The sequence below is a fragment of the Oncorhynchus kisutch genome, unplaced genomic scaffold, assembly GCF_002021735.2.
Source record: "Oncorhynchus kisutch isolate 150728-3 unplaced genomic scaffold, Okis_V2 scaffold3334, whole genome shotgun sequence".
NCBI lineage: Eukaryota > Metazoa > Chordata > Actinopteri > Salmoniformes > Salmonidae > Oncorhynchus > Oncorhynchus kisutch.
In genome coordinates this window covers 96,411-116,841 of record NW_022265279.1, presented here as the reverse complement: position 1 = coordinate 116,841, position 20,431 = coordinate 96,411, and the positions used below count along the sequence as shown (strand labels likewise).

At 47.2% G+C, this 20,431-nt stretch overlaps 1 protein-coding gene across 3 annotated transcripts in view; it reads left to right on the top strand.

Moving 5' to 3' along the window:
- The window catches only part of LOC109881229 (A-kinase anchor protein 13), a 95,202-nt gene that overhangs the window by 18,352 nt on the left and 56,419 nt on the right, over positions 1-20,431 (top strand). For 2 of the 3 annotated variants that reach the window (XM_031820398.1, XM_031820397.1), the window contains exons 5-10: positions 937-1,084; positions 8,474-8,589; positions 10,434-10,580; positions 13,685-13,935; positions 14,998-15,123; positions 15,267-15,384. In XM_031820398.1, the coding sequence (XP_031676258.1) occupies positions 937-1,084; positions 8,474-8,589; positions 10,434-10,580; positions 13,685-13,935; positions 14,998-15,123; positions 15,267-15,384 (906 nt within the window). The remainder of the gene's footprint in view (positions 1-936; positions 1,085-8,473; positions 8,590-10,433; positions 10,581-13,684; positions 13,936-14,997; positions 15,124-15,266; positions 15,385-20,431) is intronic. The other variant, XM_031820399.1, reaches the window with a different exon arrangement.

The window sequence follows — 20,431 nt, the reverse complement described above, 5'->3', positions numbered from 1 at the left end:
TATAGAGTCCTACAGGGCTGCATGTATCTGTTCCCTATAGAGTCCTACAGGGCTGGATGTATCTGTTCCCTATAGAGTCCTACAGGGCTGGATGTATCTGTTCCCTATAGAGTCCTACAGGGCTGGATGTATCTGTTCCCTATAGAGTCCTACAGGGCTGGATGTATCTGTTCCCTATAGAGTCCTACAGGGCTGGATGTATCTGTTCCCTATAGAGTCCTACAGGGCTGGATGTATCTGTTCCCTATAGAGTCCTACAGGGCTGCATGTATTTGTTCACTATAGAGTCCTACAGGGCTGGATGTATCTGTTCCCTATAGAGTCCTACAGGGCTGGATGTATCTGTTCCCTATAGAGTCCTACAGGGCTGGATGTATCTGTTCCCTACAGAGTCCTACGGGGCTGCATGTATCTGTTCCCTATAGAGTCCTACGGGGCTGCGTGTATCTGTTCCCTACAGAGTCCTACAGGACTGCATGTATCTGTTCCCTATAGAGTCCTACAGGGCTGCATGTATCTGTTCCCTATAGAGTCCTACAGGGCTGCATGTATCTGTTCCCTATAGAGTCCTACAGGGCTGGATGTATCTGTTCACTATAGAGTCCTACAGGGCTGGATGTATCTGTTCCCTACAGAGTCCTACGGGGCTGGATGTATCTGTTCTCTATAGAGTCCTACGGGGCTGGATGTATCTGGTCCCTATAGAGTTCTACGGGGCTGCATGTATCTGTTCCCTATAGAGTCCTACGGGGCTGGATGTATCTGTTCCCTATAGAGTCCTACGGGGCTGGATGTATCTGGTCCCTATAGAGTCCCACAGGGCTGGATGTCAACATTAGTGCACTATGTAAGGATTAGGGTGCCATGTGGGACGTAACCCAATACCATCCTACCGCATTCCTCTGTTAACGCTGGCCCTCTCTTATGACATCACAGCGGGTGCATCGAGGGAGCGACCCTGGTCAGCCATCTTGTCTCCAGAAGACCACTCCTCATTGGTTGTTCCCTCCCGAAGACATACCTCCATCATACCCTTCCCCGGCTCCAACCTGTCAAAGAGCATCTCCATATCCAACATCGCTGGGTGAGCAACCCTAACCCTATCCCTAACCCTAACCCTGAGCCTGTTCTTAAACCGAAACCTAACCCTAACCATAATCCTAACTCTGACCCCGACCCTGTTCCTAACCATAACCCTGACTCAAACCCTGACCCTGTGCCTAACCATAACCCTGACTCAAACCCTGACCCTGTGCCTAACCATAACCCTGACTCAAACCCTGACCCTGTTCCTAACCATAACCCTGACTCAAACCCTGACCCTGTTCATAACCCTAACCCTGACTCAAACCCTGACCCTGTTCCTAACCATAACCCTGACTCAAACCCTGACCCTGTTGCCAACCATAACCCTGACTCAAACCCTGACCCTGTTCCTAACCATAACCCTGACTCAAACCCTGACCCTGACCCTGTTCCTAACCATAACCCTGACTCTGACCCTGACCCTGTTCCTAACCATAACCCTGACTCAAACCCTGACCCTGTTCATAACCCTAACCCTGACTCAAACCCTGACCCTGTTCCTAACCATAACCCTGACTCAAACCCTGACCCTGTTCCCAACCATAACCCTGACTCAAACCCTGACCCTGTTCCTAACCATAACCCTGACTCAAACCCTGACCCTGTTCCTAACCCTAACCCTGACTCATACCCTGACGCTGTTCCTAACCATAACCATAACCCTGACGCTGTTCCTAACCATAACCATAACCCTGACTCAAACCCTGACCCTGTTCCTAACCATAACCCTGACTCTGACCCTGACCCTGTTCCTAACCATAACCCTGACTCAAACCCTGACCCTGTTCCTAACCATAACCCCGACTCAAACCCTGACCCTGTTCCTAACATAACCCTGACTCAAACCCTGACCCTGTTCCTAACCATAACCCTGACTCTGACCCTGAACCTGTTCCTAACCATAACCCTGACTCAAACCCTGACCCTGTTCATAACCCCAACCCTAACCCTGACCCTTTTCCTAACCATAACCCTGACTCAAACCCTAACCCTGTTCCTAACCATAACCCTGACTCAAACCCTGACCCTGTTCCTAACCATAACCCTGACCCCGACCCTGTTCCTAACCCTGACTCTAACCCAACCCTAACCCTGACTCCAACCCAACCCAACCCTAACCCTGACTCTAACCCAACCCTAACCCAACCCTAACCCTGACTCTAACCCAACCCTAACCCTGACTCTAACCCAACCCTAACTCCAACCCAACCCTAACTCTAACCCAACCCTAACCCTGACTAACCCAACCCTAACCCTGACTAACCCAACCCTGACCCTAACCTAACCCTGACTCTAACCCTGACCCAAACCTAACCTGACTATGACCCTAACTTGACCCTAACCCTGACCCTAACCTAACCCTGACTCTGACCCTCACCTGACCCTAACCCTGACCCTAACCTTGACCCTAACCTAACCCTGACTTTGACCCTGACCCTAAGCCTGACTCTAACCCAACCCTAAATTGCAGACATACAGTGCCTTGCGAAAGTATTCGGCCCCCTTGAACTTTGCGACCTTTTGCCACATTTCAGACTTCAAACATAAAGATATAAAACTGTATTGTTTTGTGAAGAATCAACAACAAGTGGGACACAATCATGAAGTGGAACGACATTTATTGGATATTTCAAACTTTTTTAACAAATCAAAAACTGAAAAATTGGGCGTGCAAAATTATTCAGCCCCTTTACTTTCAGTGCAGCAAACTCTCTCCAGAAGTTCAGTGAGGATCTCTGAATGATCCAATGTTGACCTAAATGACTAATGATGATAAATACAATCCACCTGTGTGTAATCAAGTCTCCGTATAAATGCACCTGCACTGTGATAGTCTCAGAGGTCCGTTAAAAGCGCAGAGAGCAAGGCACTGTACTTGTTTCCTAATGGTCCGCTCTTTGTAGCCGTGATTTATTTTTACTGAGCCTCCGTCTCTGACACTGGCACCTCTACTTCAGTCTGGGCCTCCGTCTCTGACACTGGCACCTCTACATCAGTCTGAGCCTCCGTCTCTGACACTGGCACCTCTACTTCAGTCTGGGCCTCCGTCTAACACTGGCACCTCTACTTTAGTCTGGGCAAAGTGGTTTTCTTAGCCTATTTTTGGTTGTGCCGTTGTATTTCATGGTACGGCGTTGTATATTCCCACCAGATTTAAATGGCTGATGTTGACCACATGGTTCATTAGGGGTGTTTTGAAATGCAAATAGTCAAAGTCATGGACGAGCACTGATGCTGAGAACAATTTGTATTTATCAAATCAAATTTATTTATATAGCCCTTCTTACATCAGCTGATATCTCAAAGTGCTGTACAGAAACCCAGCCTAAAACCCCAAACAGCAAGCAATGCAGGTGTAGAAGCACGGTGGCTAGGAAAAACTCCCTAGAAAGGCCAAAACCTAGGAAGAAACCTAGAGAGGAACCAGGCTATGTGGGGTGGCCAGTCCTCTTCTGGCTGTGCCGGGTGGAGATTATAACAGAACATGGCCAAGATGTTCAAATGTTCATAAATGACCAGCATGGTCGTATAATAATAAGGCAGAACAGTTGAAACTGGAGCAGCAGCACGTGCAGGTGGACTGGGGACAACAAGGAGTCAAACCCTTATCAAGGGTTATTTTCTGTGGGTGTGAGTACGACGCTCAGGATTGTTCGAAAAATCACACTTTTTCTATGCGTACGAACAATCTAAGTTTCTGTTCGTAAGAAGTATTTATATATATATATATATATACACACACAGTATATATAGAAAATTGTCTTTATATATAGATATATAGAGGTGCTATATAGAGGTGATATATATACATACATACATCTATATATATCTATATCTACATGTACATATCTACACATAAAGACATATGTATATATATATATATACAGTATATATAGAATATTGTCTTTATATGTATATACATATATATATATATACACACACTACCGTTCAACATTTTGGCGTCACTTGAAAATGTCCTTGTTTTCCATGAAAACATACATGAAATGAGTTGCAAAATGAATAGGAAATATAGTCAAGGTGTTGACAAGGTTATAAATAATGATTTTAAAATGAAATAATAATTGTGTCCTTCAAGTCGTCAAGTCGTCAAAGAATCCTCCATTACAGCATTGCAGACCTTTGGCCTTCTAGTCGTCAATTTGTTGAGGTAATCTGAAGAGATTTCACCCCATGCTTCCTGAAGCACCTCCCACAAGTTGGATTGGCTTGATGGGCACTTCTTATGTACCATACGGTCAAGATGCTCCCACAACAGCTCAATAGGGTTGAGATCTGTGACTCCATTATAGACAGAATACCAGCTGACTGCTTCTTCCCTAAATAGTTCTTGCATAGTTTAGAGCTGTGCTTTGGGTCATTGTCCTGTTGTAGGAGGAAATTGGCTCCAATTAAGCGCCCGTCCACAGGGTATGGCAGGGTGTTGCAAAATGGAGTGATAGCCTTCCTTCTTCAAGATCCCTTTTACCCTGTACAAATCTCCCACTTTACCACCACCAAAGCATCCCCATACCATCATATTGCCTCCACCATGCTTGACAGATGGTTCACTCCTCAGGCATCTGTCTGCTTGTCACGAATGTTCTTCTTTATGATCCGAACACCTCAAACTTAGATTCATCTGTCCAAAACACTTTTTTTCTAATCTTCCTCTGTCCAGTGTCTGTTATTTTACCCATCTTAATATTTTATTTTTATTGGCCAGTCTGAGATATGGCTTTTTCTTTGCAACTCTGCCTAGAAGGCCAGCATCCCGGAGTCGCCTCTTCATTATTGACATTGAGACTGGACAGAGGAACTCTGCCTAGAAGGCCAGCATCCCGGAGTCGCATCTTCACTGTTGACGTTGAGACTGGTGTTTTGCGGGTACTATTTAATGAAGCTGCCAGTTGAGGACTCGTGAGGCGTCTGTTTCTCAAACAAGACACTCTAATGTACTTGTCCTCTTGCTCAGTTGTGCACCGGGGCCTCCCACACCTCTTTCTATTCTGGTTAGAGCCCGTTTGCGCTGTTCTGTGAAGGGAGTAGTACACAGCGTTGTACGAGATCTTCAGTTTCTTGGCAATTTCTCACATGGAATAGCCTTCATTTCTCAGAACAAGAATAGACTGACGAGTTTCAGAAGAAAGTTCTTTGTTTCTGGACATTTTGAGCCTGTAATCTAACCCACGAATGCTGACCCTCCAGATACTCAGCTAATCTAAAGAATGCCAGTTTTATTGCTTCTTTAATCAGAACAACAGTTTTCAGCTGTGCTAACATAATTGCAAAAGGGTTTTCTAATGATCAATTAGCCTTTTAAAATTATAAACTTGGGTTAGCGAACACAACGTGCCATTGGAACACAGGAGTGATGGTTGTTGATAATGAGCCTCTGTACGCCTATGTAGACATTCTATAAATCAGCCATTTCAAGCTACAATAGTCAATTATAACATTAACAACGTCTACACTGTAATCCTGATCAATTTCATGTTATTTTAATGGACATTTCTAAGTGACCCCTAACTGTTGAACGGCAGTGTACACACAGAAAGTCAGACCTTTTCCACATTTGTTTACATTACAGCCTTACTATAAAATCAAATAAAACATGTCCTTATCAATCTACACACAATACCCCATAATTAACACAAGATGGTGCCGACAGAGATGGGCACCTCTTTTCTCTTAGGAAACTATGCAGTATTTAGTTTTTACATTGTTACCACAGCAAATCTTAAGTGTTATTACATACAGCCGGGAAGAACTATTGGATATAAGAGCAACGTCAACTTACCAACATTACGACTAGAAATACAACATTTCCTGAATCGGATCCTCTGTTTGGACCTCCACCCAGGACAATGGATCTAATTCCAGTAGTCGACCCAAAACAACGGCAGAAGGGGCAGACGAAGCGTCCACCTGGTCAGGCTCTGTAGATGTGCACATCGCCCACCGCTCCCGAGTATACTACTATCCAATGTCCAGTCTCTTGACAACAAGGAAGACGAAATTCGAGCAAAGGTTGCCTTCCATATAGACATCAAATCAAATGTATTTATAAAGCCCTTCTTACATCAGCTGATATCTCAAAGTGCTGTACAGAAACTCAGCCTAAAACTCCAAACAGCAAGCAATGCAGGTGTAGAAGCACGGTGGCTAGGAAAAACTCCCTAGAAAGGCCAAAACCTAGGAAGAAACCTAGAGAGGAACCAGGCTATGAGGGGTGGCCAGTCCTCTTCTGGCTGTGCCGGGTGTAGATTATAACAGAACATGGCCAAGATGTTCAAATGTTCATAAATGCTAAGATAGACATCAGGGATTGTAACATTCTCTGCTTCACGGAAACATATGTTGTTGGAATCGGTTCAGCCACTGGGCTTCTCCATGCATCACGCTGACAGAGATGAACACCTGTCTGGCAAGAAGAACGGTTTGGGTGTATTCTTTATGATTAACGACTCATTGTGTAATCATAACAACATCCAGGAACTCAAGTCCTTCTGCTCACCCAAATTCCTTACAATCAAATGCCGGCCATTTTACCTACCAAGAGAATTCTCTTCCGTTATAGTCACAGCTGTGTAGATTCCCCCTCAAGCAGACAGCAAGGCGGACATCACGGAACTTCACTGGACTATGTAAACTGGAAACCATATATCCTGAGGCTGCATTTATTGTAGCTGGGGATTTTAACAAAGCAAATTTGAGAACAAGTCTACCTAAATTCTTCCAACATATTGATTATGCTACATGCAAGGGCAAAACTTCCGTGATGCTTACAAAGCCCTCCCCCGCCCTCCCTTCAGCAAAACTGACCACGATGCCATCTTGCTCCTATCGTCCTATAGGTAGAAACTCAAACAGGGTGTACCAGTGACGAGAACCATTCAACATTGGTCAGATCGGAAGCCACGTTTCAAGAATATTTTGATCACGCGGACTGGAATATTTTCCGCTCAGCCGCAGAGAACAACATCGACCTATATGCTGACATTTATAAAGAAGTGCATTGGAGATGTTGTACCCACTGTGACTATTAAAACTCTAACCAGAAACCGTGGATGGAAGGCGGCATTCGCACAAAACTGAAAGCGTGATCCACCTTATTTAACCATGGAAAGAGGTCTGGAAATATGACTGAATATAAACAGTGTAGGTACTCCCTCCGCAAGGCAATCAAACAAGCGAAATGCCAGTACAGCAACAAGGTGGATTCGCAATTCAATGGCTCAGACACGAGAAGTATGTGGCAGGGTCTACAGGAAATCACGGACTACAAAAAGAAAACCAGCCACGTCACGGAAACCGACGTCACGCTTCAAGACAAACTAAACAACTTATTTGCCCGCTTTGAGGATAATACAGTGCCACAATTCCGGTCCGCTAACAAGGACTGCGTCCCCCACCCCCTTTCCTTCTCCATGGCTGACGTGAGTAAAACATTTAAATGTGTTAACCCTCACAAGGCTGCTGTCCCAGACGGCATCCCTAGCCGCGTCCTCAGAGCATGTGTGGCTGGTGTGTTTACAGACATTTTCAATCGCTCCCTATCCCAGTCTATTGTCCCTACATGCTTCAAGATGGCTACCATTCGTTCCTGTACCCACAAAGGCAAAGATAACTGAACTAAATGACTACCGCCCCGGCACTCAATTCTGTCATCGATAAACACTTATCCGACCATCACCCCTGGTGAGACAAAACAGTGACTCGTCCGTGAAGAGCACTTTTTTGCCAGTCCTGTCTGGTCCAGCGATGGTGGGTTTGTGCCCATAGGCGACGTTGTTGCCGGTGATATCTGGTGAGGACCTGACTTACAACAGTCCTACAATCCCTCAGTCCAGCCTCTCTTTGCCTATTGCGGACAGTCTGAGCACTGATGGAGGGATTGTACATTCCTGGTGTAACTCGGGCAGTTGTTGTTGCCATCCTGTACCTGTCCCGCAGGTGTGATGTTTGGATGTAACAATCCTGTACAGGTGTTGTTAAACGTGATCTTAATTGCCAACCATCTGTAAGCTGTCAGTGTCTTAACGACCGTTCCACAGGTGCATGTTCATTAATTGTTTATGGTTAATTGAAAAAGCATGGGAAACAGTGTTTAAACCCTTTACAATGAAGATCTGTGAAGTTATTTGGAGTTTACAATAGTAGTATTTTTTAGAATAGCTTCTAATATTAATAAATGAGCTCCCAGGTGTTTGATGACATGCCTATCAAGGGTATGCGGTACCTGTCCCATTCTACTGACTCTCTGTCCTCTCTCTCTCTATGTCCTCTCTCTGTTTCCTCTCTCTCTATGTCCTCTCTCTCTCTCTGTCCTCTCTCTCTCTCTGTCCTCTCTCTCTCTCTGTCCTCTCTCTCTCTGTCCTCTCTCCAGTCACCAGGTGTTTGATGACATGCCTATCAAGGGTCTGCGGTACCTGTCCCATTCTACTGACTCTCTGTGCAAGACCAACCTGGTCAATGAATCTACAGAGTCATTCACAGACGAAGGTTCGTAGGTTACTAATCTCTCTCAACAGCTATGGATAGAATGACTAACATGCTTTGTGTCTTTAAATGCATCTCAAATGGCACCCTATTTCCTGTTTAGTTCCCTACTTTAGACCAGAACACTACTATAGACCAGACCACTCATATAGACCAGACCAGAACACTAATATAGACCAGACCACTACTATAGACCAGACCACTACTATAGACCAGACCAGAACACTACTATAGACCAGAACACTACTATAGACCAGACCAGAACACTACTATAGACCAGAACACTACTATAGACCAGAACACTACTATAGACTAGACCAGAACACTACTATAGACCAGACCAGAACACTACTATAGACCAGACCAGAACACTACTATAGACCAGAACACTACTATAGACCAGACCAGAACACTACTATAGACGAGACCACTACTATAGACGAGACCACTACTATAGACCAGAACACTACTATAGACGAGACCACTAATATAGACGAGACCAGAACACTACTATAGACCAGAACACTACTATAGACCAGACCAGAACACTACTATAGACGAGACCACTACTATAGACGAGACCACTACTATAGACCAGAACACTACTATAGACGAGACCACTAATATAGACGAGACCACTAATATAGACGAGACCAGAACACTACTATAGACCAGAACACTACTATAGACCAGACCAGAACACTACTATAGACGAGACCACTACTATAGACGAGACCACTACTATAGACCAGAACACTACTATAGATGAGACCACTAATATAGACGAGACCAGAACACTACTATAGACCAGAACACTACTAAATCAAATCAAATTTTATTTGATACTATAGACCAGAACACTACTTTAGACCAGAACACTACTATAGACCAGACCAGACCACTACTATAGACCAGACCAGAACACTACTATAGACCAGACCAGAACACTACTATAGACCAGACCAGAACACTACTATAGACCAGACCACTACTATAGACCAGAACACTACTATAGACCAGACCAGAACACTACTATAGACCAGAACACTACTATAGACCAGACCAGAACACTACTATAGACCAGACCAGAACACTACTATAGACCAGACCACTACTATAGACCAGACCACTACTATAGACCAGAACACTACTATAGATGAGACCACTACTATAGACCAGACCAGAACACTACTATAGACAAGACCAATACTATAGACCAGACCAGAACACTACTATAGACGAGACCACTACTATAGACCAGAACACTGCTATAGACGAGACCACTACTATAGACCAGACCAGAACACTACTATAGACCAGACCAGAACACTACTATAGACCAGACCAGAACACTACTATAGACCAGACCAGAACACTACTATAGACCAGACCACTACTATAGACCAGACCACTACTATAGACCAGACCAGAACACTACTATAGACCAGACCAGAACACTACTATAGACCAGAACACTACTATAGACCACGTTACCCCCAGCCACCAGTAAACACACGTTGCCCCCAGTAAACACACTTTACCCCCAGACCCCAGTAAACACACGTTACCCCAGACCCCAGTAAACACACGTTACCCCCAGCAAACACACGTTACCCCCAGACCCCAGTAAACACACGTTACACCCAGCTCCCAATAAAGGTAAAGCGTCAGGTAGCCTAGAGGTTAGTGTTGTGTCAGTAACCGAAAGGTCGCTGGTTCGAATACCCGAGCTGAGCGAGGCACTTATTCCTAATTGCTCCCGTAAATGTGTCTGGATTATAGTGTCTACGATAATGTCTAGATAAATACCTGTGAATGCTATCTGAGTGTGGTGTTTCATAATCTAGGCACAGAGATGATTGACAGTCAGCTGATGGGGGAGTTTGAGGAAGACCTGAAAGAGCTGGAGGCAGACTCCTGGAGCAACGTTATGGACAGCAACTTCCTCAAACATCTGAAGAAGGACGTCATCAAGAGACAGGAAGTCATCTACGGTACCTACCACTGCTACACTACCTACCACTGCTACTGTACCTACCACTGCTACTGTACCTACCACTGCTACTGTACCTACCACTGCTCCACACCTACCACTGCTACTGTACCTACCACTGCTACTGTACCTACCAAAGCTCCACACCTACCACTGCTACAGTAGCTACCACTGCTACAGTACCTACAACTGCTACAGTACCTGCTACTGTACCTACCACTGCTACTGTACCTACAACTGCTACAGTACATACCACAGTACCTACCACTGCTACAGTACCTACCACTGCTACTGTACCTACCACTGCTACCCCACTCTAGTTACAATGCACTACTAACCCTCTATCTAGAGCTACAATACACTCCTACCCCTCTATCTAGAGTTACAATGCACTACAACCCCTCTATCTAGAGCTACAATACACTCCTACCCCTCTATCTAGAGCTACAATACACTCTACCCCTCTATCTAGAGTTACAATACACTACTACCCCTCTATCTAGAGTTACAATGCACTACTACCCCTCTATCTAGAGTTACAATGCACTACTACCCCTCTATCTAGAGTTACAATGCACTACTACCCCTCTATCTATAGTTAAAGCACACTACTACGCCTCTATCTAGAGTTACAATACACTACTACCCCTCTATCTAGAGTTACAATACACTACTACCCCTCTATCTAGAGTTACAATACACTACTACCCCTCTATCTAGAGTTACAATGCACTACTACCCCTCTATCTATAGTTAAAGCACACTACTACGCCTCTATCTAGAGTTACAATGCACTACTACCCCACTCTAGTTACAATGCACTACTACCCCTCTATCTAGAGTTACAATACACTACTACCCCCCTCTATCTAGAGCTACAATACACTCCTACCCCTCTATCTAGAGCTACAATACACTCCTACCCCTCTATCTAGAGTTACAATACACTACTACCCCCTCTATCTAGAGCTACAATACACTCCTACCCCTCTATCTAGAGCTACAATACACTCCTACCCCTCTATCTAGAGTTACAATACACTACTACCCCTCTATCTAGAGTTACAATGCACTACTACCCCTCTATCTAGAGTTACAATGCACTACTACCCCTCTATCTAGAGTTACAATGCACTACTACCCCTCTATCTAGAGTTACAATGCACTACTACCCCTCTATCTATAGTTAAAGCACACTACTACGCCTCTATCTAGAGTTACAATACACTACTACCCCTCTATCTAGAGTTACAATACACTACTACCCCTCTATCTAGAGTTACAATGCACTACAACCCCTCTATCTAGAGTTACAATGCACTACTACCCCTCTATTTAGAGTTACCCGGCACTACTACCCCTCTATCTAGAGTTACAATAAACTACTACCCCTCTATTTAGAGTCTCTCTCCCTGTATCTCCCCCTCCCTAACCTTAACCCTTCCCTCCCTGTATCTCCCCCTCCTAACCTTAACCCTTCCCTCCCTGTATCTCCCCCTCCTAACCTTAACCCCTCCCTCCCTGTATCTCCCCCTCCTAACCTTAACCCCTCCCTCCCTGTATCTCCCCCCTCCTAACCTTAACCCCTCCCTCCCTGTATCTCCCCCTCCTAACCTTAACCCCCTCCCTCCCTGTATCTCCCCCTCCTAACCTTAACCCCCTCCCTCCCTGTATCTCCCCCTCCTAACCTTAACCCCTCCCTGTATCTCCCCCTCCTAACCTTAATCCCTCCCTCCCTGTATCTCCCCCTCCTAACCTTTAACCCCTCCCTCCCTCCCTGTATCTCCCCCTCCTAACCTTTAACCCCTCCGTGTATCTCCCCCTCATAACCTTTAACCCCTCCCTGTATCTCCCCCTCCTAACCTTTAACCCCTCCCTGTATCTCCCCCTCCTAACCTTTAACCCCTCCCTGTATCTCCCCCTCCCTGTATCTCCCCCTCCTAACCCCTCCCTCCCTGTATCTCCCCCTCCTAACCCCTCCCTCCCTGTATCTCCCCCTCCTAACCCCTCCCTCCCTGTATCTCCCCCTCCTAACCCCTCCCTCCTTGTATCTGCCCCTCCTAACCCCTCCCTCCTTGTATCTGCCCCTCCTAACCCCTCCCTCCTTGTATCTCCCCCTCCTAACCCCTCCCTCCCTGTATCTCTCCCTCCTAACCTTAACCCCTCCCTCCCTCCTAACCTTAAACCCTCCCTCCCTGTATCTCCCCCTCCTAACCTTAACCCCTCCCTGTATCTCCCCTCCCAACCTTAACCCCTCCCTCCCTGTATCTCCCCCTCCTAACCTTAATCCCTCCCTGTATCTCCCCCTCCTAACCCTTAACCCCTCCCTGTATCTCCCCCTCCTAACCTTTAACCCCTCCCTGTATCTCCCCCTCCTAACCTTTAACCCCTCCCTGTATCTCCCCCTCTCTGTATCTCCCCCTCCTAACCTTTAACCCCTCACCGTATCTCCCCCTCCTAACCTTTAACCCCTCACCGTATCTCCCCCTCCCAACCTTTAACCCCTCACCGTATCTCCCCCTCCCAACCTTAATCCCTCCCTGTATCTCCCCTCCCAACCTTAATCCCTCCCTGTATCTCCCCTCCCAACCTTAATCCCTCCCTGTATCTCCCCTCCCAACCTTTAACCCCTCCCTGTATCTCCCCTCCCAACCTTAATCCCTCCCTGTATCTCCCCCTCCCAACCTTAATCCCTCCCTGTATCTCCCCCTCCCAACCTTAATCCCTCCCTGTATCTCCCCTCCCAACCTTAATCCCTCCCTGTATCTCCCCTCCCAACCTTTAACCCCTCCCTGTATCTCCCCCTCCCAACCTTAATCCCTCCCTGTATCTCCCCTCCCAACCTTAATCCCTCCCTGTATCTCCCCTCCCAACCTTAATCCCTCCCTGTATCTCCCCTCCCAACCTTAATCCCTCCCTGTATCTCCCCTCCCAACCTTAATCCCTCCCTGTATCTCCCCTCCCAACCTTAATCCCTCCCTGTATCTCCCCTCCCAACCTTAATCCCTCCCTGTATCTCCCCTCCCAACCTTAATCCCTCCCTGTATCTCCCCTCCCAACCTTAATCCCTCCCTGTATCTCCCCTCCCTGTATCTCCCCCTCCAGAGTTGATGCAGACAGAGATGCACCACGTGAGGACCCTGCTGATCATGATGGAGGTGTACAGTAAGGGTCTGGTGAAGGAGCTGCAGCTGGAGCCTCAGACAGTAGACAGGCTGTTCCCTGCCCTGGGGGAGCTCCTGGACCTCCACACCTCCTTCCTGACACGTCTCCTGGAGAGGAAGAGAGAGAGCCAGCAGGAGGGGGAGGACGGAGGATTCATCATCAACAAGATAGGAGACATCCTGGAGACACAGGTTAGAGGAGGGAGAGAGCCCACACTACAGAACACCACACTACAGAACACCACACTACAGAACACCACACTACACCACAACATCCTCCTCCCCCCACACACCATAGAAACAGTTGAGGAGCTCCTGGTGTCTCTCTACACCACATCATAGAGGCAGTGGAGGAGGTCCTGGAAGGAGGGCATGTTGTCTCTCTACACCACATCATAGAGACAGTTGAGAAGGTCCTGGAAGGAGGGCATGTAGTCTCTCTACACCACATCATAGAGGCAATTGAGGAGGTCCTGGAAGGAGGGCATGTTGTCTCTCTACACCACATCATAGAGACAGTTGAGGAGGTCCTGGAAGGACAGCACATACAACGTATACCAACCAACACAGCACATACAACGTATACCAACACTACAACCAACACAGCACATACAACGTATACCAACCAACACAGCACATACAACTTATACCAACCCTACAACCAACACAGCACATACAACTTATACCAACCCTACAACCAACACAGCACATACAACTTATACCAACCCTACAACCAACACAGCACATACAACTTATACCAACCCTACAACCAACACAGCACATACAACTTATACCAACACTACAACCAACACAGCACATACAACTTATACCAACCAACACAGCACATACAACTTATACCAACCAACACAGCACATACAACTTATACCAACCCTACAACCAACACAGCACATACAACTTATACCAACCCTACAACCAACACAGCACATACAACTTATACCAACCAACACAGCACATACAACTTATACCAACCCTACAACCAACACAGCACATACGAAGAAGCTCTCTTTTCCTAACAAAGTAACACTGGCTTTTAAAGCTGCAGAAAGAGTCGGTAATTGAAGACAACTGTATCCCCTGACGAGAGGGGGGGGTCAGAGCGCCAATTAGCAATGGGGCCGACCAATCAGCTGCTTGGAATCCAAGGAAGCCCTTTCCTGAAACACACACATACAAACCCAAAAGACAGAAACAGGGGAAACGTAACACATATCATGGCCTGTTGCTGTTTTTCAGTTCTCAGGGACCAAAGCAGCGATAATGAAGAGAGTTTACGGGAAGTTCTGCAGCCGCCACAACGAGGCCGTAAACATCTACAAGGAGCTGCACTCCAAAGACAAACGCTTCCAGGCCTTCATCAGGGTAAGCACTTACCGTCCACTACTCATTTACAGCATCCATTATCATTAGACATCAGCTAAACCAATATCACATATCATCTCTGTGTCTAGTCATCTAACTGTTGCATCTAATCAATTCTGTCTTCCTATTATGTGACTTTTAAGAAGAAGATGAGTAGCAGTATCGTCCGGAGGCTAGGTATCCCAGAGTGCATTCTGTTAGTCACCCAGAGGATCACCAAGTACCCCGTCCTGATGCAGAGAATACTACATCACACCAAAGGTTTGTCTGCTGCCCCCAGCTCTGCCCTGCCCTCTGCTGGACAGATGCGGTGGTCTCTGTATATACACACACACACACACACACACTGCCCCCAGCTCTGTCCTGCCCTCTGCTGGACAGATCAGGTGGTCTCTGTATATACACACACACACACACACACACACACACACACACGCTCTGCCCTGCCCTCTGCTGGACAGATGAGGTGGTCTCTGTATACACACACACACACACACACTGCCCCCAGCTCTGTCCTGCCCTCTGCTGGACAGATGAGGTGGTCTCTGTATACACACACACACACACACACTGCTCCCAGCTCTGCCCTGCCCTCTGCTGGACAGATGAGGTAGTCTCTGTAAACACACACAAACACACATACACACAGGCTGGTCAAGGCACACATCAACTTCATCATCCAGGACACCCAGGACTCCAAGAACACCTCCCTCTGCAACTGGATCCTGGACCTCCTGACGGGCCGCACCCCCAGATGGTAAGGGTAGGTAACAACACATATGCCACCCTGATCCTCAACACGGGGGCCCCTCACAGCCATGTAGACACGCACAACTCTAACTCCATCATCAAGTTTGCTGACGACACGACGGAGGTTGGCCAGATCACCGACGACAATGAGACAGCTTATAGGGAGGAGGTCAGAGAACTGACAGTGTGCCCGATAACAAACTCTCTCTCAACGTCAGCAAGACCAAGGAGCAGGTCCTGGACTACAGGGAGGAGGTCAGAACCCTGGCAGTGTGGTGCCATGACAACAACCTCTCTCTCAACGTCAACAAGACCAAGGAGCAGGTCCTGGACTACAGGGAGGAGGTCAGAACCCTGGCAGCGTGGTGCCATGACAACAACCTCTCTCTCAATGTCAGCAAGACCAAGGAGCTGATGGTGAAGAACAGGGGTGGGGGCACACCCCCAACCACACCCACCCAGACCCACACCCCCATCCACACCCACACCCACCCCCACACCCACACCCCCACCCCCATCCACAAGGACGCAGTGGAGAGGGTCAAGAGCTTCAAGTTCCTCATTGTCCACATCACTGAGGACTTCACATGGTCCTCTCACACATGTTGTTACATTACAGCCTTATTCTAAAATATATATTTTGCCTCATCAATCTACACACAATACCCCATAATGAAAATGCAAAAACAGGTTTTTAGAAATGTTTGAAAATGTATTTAATTTTTTTTTAAACAATTAAAAACAAAACATTTATTTACATAAATTATTTATTTGCATCCTGTTGCCATTGATCATCCTTGAGATGTTTCTACAACTTTATTGGAGTCCACCTGTGGTAAATTCAATTGATTGGACATGATTTGGAAAGGCACAAACCTATCTATATACTTTAAGTTGACAGTGCGCATCAGAGCAGAAACCAAGCCATGAGGTTGAAGGAATTGTCTGTAGAGCTCCGAGACAGTGGAATACAGATATAAATCAGCTGGGTCTTCCTGGGTAAGTCTCTGAGAGCTGGGAGTCTTCCTGGGTAAGTCTCTAAGAGCTGAGAGTCTTCCTGGGTAAGTCTCTAAGAGCTGAGAGTCTTCCTGGGTAAGTCTCTAAGAGCTGGGAGTCTTCCTGGGTAAGTCTCTAAGAGCTGAGAGTCTTCCTGGGTTAGTCTCTGAGAGCTGAGAGTCTTCCTGGGTAAGTCTCTAAGAGCTGGGAGTCTTTCTGGGTAAGTCTCTAAGAGCTGAGAGTCTTCCTGGGTAAGTCTCTAAGAGCTGAGAGTCTTCCTGGGTAAGTCTCTGAGAGCTGAGAGTCTTCCTGGGTAAGTCTCTAAGAGCTGGGAGTCTTCCTGGGTAAGTCTCTGAGAGCTGAGAGTCTTCCTGGGTAAGTCTCTAAGAGCTGGGAGTCTTCCTGGGTAAGTCTCTGAGAGCTGGGAGTCTTCCTGGGTAAGTCTCTAAGAGCTGGGAGTCTTCCTGGGTTAGTCTCTGAGAGCTGGGAGTCTTCCTGGGTAAGTCTCTAAGAGCTGAGAGTCTTTCTGGGTAAGTCTCTAAGAGCTGAGAGTCTTCCTGGGTAAGTCTCTGAGAGCTGAGAGTCTTCCTGGGTAAGTCTCTAAGAGCTGGGAGTCTTCCTGGGTTAGTCTCTGAGAGCTGGGAGTCTTCCTGGGTAAGTCTCTAAGAGCTGAGAGTCTTCCTGGGTTAGTCTCTAAGAGCTGAGAGTCTTCCTGGGTAAGTCTCTGAGAGCTGAGAGTCTTCCTGGGTAAGTCTCTAAGAGCTGGGAGTCTTCCTGGGTTAGTCTCTGAGAGCTGGGAGTCTTCCTGGGTAAGTCTCTAAGAGCTGAGAGTCTTCCTGGGTAAGTCTCTGAGAGCTGGGAGTCTTCCTGGGTAAGTCTCTGAGAGCTGGGAGTCTTCCTGGGTAAGTCTCTAAGAGCTGAGAGTCTTCCTGGGTAAGTCTCTGAGAGCTGGGAGTCTTCCTGGGTAAGTCTCTAAGAGCTGGGAGTCTTCCTGGGTAAGTCTCTGAGAGCTGGGAGTCTTCCTGGGTAAGTCTCTGAGAGCTGGGAGTCTTCCTGGGTAAGTCTCTAAGAGCTGGGAGTCTTCCTGGGTAAGTCTCTAAGAGCTGAGAGTCTTCCTGGGTAAGTCTCTAAGAGCTGAGAGTCTTCCTGGGTTAGTCTCTAAGAGCTGAGAGTCTTCCTGGGTAAGTCTCTAAGAGCTGAGAGTCTTCCTGGGTAAGTCTCTAAGAGCTGAGAGTCTTCCTGGGTAAGTCTCTAAGAGCTGAGAGTCTTCCTGGGTAAGTCTCTAAGAGCTGGGAGTCTTCCTGGGTAAGTCTCTAAGAGCTGGGAGTCTTCCTGGGTAAGTCTCTGAGAGCTGGGAGTCTTCCTGGGTAAGTCTCTGAGAGCTGGGAGTCTTCCTGGGTAAGTCTCTAAGAGCTGGGAGTCTTCCTGGGTAAGTCTCTAAGAGCTGAGAGTCTTCCTGGGTAAGTCTCTAAGAGCTGAGAGTCTTCCTGGGTAAGTCTCTAAGAGCTGAGAGTCTTCCTGGGTAAGTCTCTAAGAGCTGAGAGTCTTCCTGGGTAAGTCTCTAAGAGCTGAGAGTCTTCCTGGGTTAGTCTCTAAGAGCTGAGAGTCTTCCTGGGTAAGTCTCTAAGAGCTGAGAGTCTTCCTGGGTAAGTCTCTAAGAGCTGAGAGTCTTCCTGGGTAAGTCTCTAAGAGCTGAGAGTCTTCCTGGGTAAGTCTCTAAGAGCTGAGAGTCTTCCTGGGTAAGTCTCTAAGAGCTGGGAGTCTTCCTGGGTAAGTCTCTAAGAGCTGGGAGTCTTCCTGGGTAAGTCTCTGAGAGCTGGGAGTCTTCCTGGGTAAGTCTCTAAGAGCTGGGAGTCTTCCTGGGTAAGTCTCTAAGAGCTGAGAGTCTTCCTGGGTAAGTCTCTAAGAGCTGAGAGTCTTCCTGGGTAAGTCTCTAAGAGCTGAGAGTCTTCCTGGGTAAGTCTCTAAGAGCTGAGAGTCTTCCTGGGTAAGCCTCTAAGAGCTGGGAGTCTTCCTGGGTAAGTCTCTAAGAGCTGGGAGTCTTTCTGGGTAAGTCTCTGAGAGCTGGGAGTCTTCCTGGGTAAGTCTCTAAGAGCTGAGAGTCTTCCTGGGTAAGTCTCTGAGAGCTGAGAGTCTTCCTGGGTAAGTCTCTAAGAGCTGGGAGTCTTTCTGGGTAAGTCTCTAAGAGCTGAGAGTCTTCCTGGGTAAGTCTCTGAGAGCTGGGAGTCTTCCTGGGTAAGTCTCTAAGAGCTGAGAGTCTTTCTGGGTAAGTCTCTAAGAGCTGAGAGTCTTCCTGGGTAAGTCTCTAAGAGCTGAGAGTCTTCCTGGGTAAGTCTCTAAGAGCTGAGAGTCTTCCTGGGTAAGTCTCTGAGAGCTGAGAGTCTTCCTGGGTAAGTCTCTAAGAGCTGGGAGTCTTTCTGGGTAAGTCTCTAAGAGCTGAGAGTCTTCCTGGGTAAGTCTCTAAGAGCTGAGAGTCTTTCTGGGTAAGTCTCTAAGAGCTGAGAGTCTTTCTGGGTAAGTCTCTAAGAGCTGAGAGTCTTTCTGGGTAAGTCTCTAAGAGCTGAGAGTCTTCCTGGGTAAGTCTCTAAGAGCTGAGAGTCTTCCTGGGTAAGTCTCTAAGAGCTGAGAGTCTTCCTGGGTAAGTCTCTAAGAGCTGAGAGTCTTCCTGGGTAAGTCTCTAAGAGCTGAGAGTCTTCCTGGGTTAGTCTCTAAGAGCTGAGAGTCTTCCTGGGTAAGTCTCTAAGAGCTGAGAGTCTTCCTGGGTTAGTCTCTAAGAGCTGAGAGTCTTCCTGGGTAAGTCTCTAAGAGCTGAGAGTCTTCCTGGGTAAGTCTCTAAGAGCTGAGAGTCTTTCTGGGTAAGTCTCTAAGAGCTGAGAGTCTTCCTGGGTAAGTCTCTAAGAGCTGGGAGTCTTTCTGGGTAAGTCTCTAAGAGCTGGGAGTCTTCCTGGGTAAGTCTCTAAGAGCTGGGAGTCTTCCTGGGTAAGTCTCTAAGAGCTGGGAGTCTTCCTGGGTAAGTCTCTAAGAGCTGGGAGTCTTCCTGGGTAAGTCTCTAAGAGCTGAGAGTCTTTCTGGGTAAGTCTCTAAGAGCTGGGAGTCTTCCTGGGTAAGTCTCTAAGAGCTGGGAGTCTTCCTGGGTAAGTCTCTAAGAGCTGAGAGTCTTCCTGGGTAAGTCTCTAAGAGCTGAGAGTCTTTCTGGGTAAGTCTCTAAGAGCTGAGAGTCTTCCTGGGTAAGTCTCTAAGAGCTGGGAGTCTTCCTGGGTAAGTCTCTAAGAGCTGGGAGTCTTCCTGGGTTAGTCTCTAAGAGCTGGGAGTCTTCCTGGGTAAGTCTCTAAGAGCTGAGAGTCTTCCTGGTTAAGTCTCTAAGAGCTGAGAGTCTTCCTGGGTAAGTCTCTAAGAGCTGAGAGTCTTCCTGGGTAAGTCTCTAAGAGCTGAGAGTCTTCCTGGGTAAGCCTCTAAGAGCTGGGAGTCTTCCTGGGTAAGTCTCTAAGAGCTGGGAGTCTTTCTGGGTAAGTCTCTGAGAGCTGGGAGTCTTCCTGGGTAAGTCTCTAAGAGCTGAGAGTCT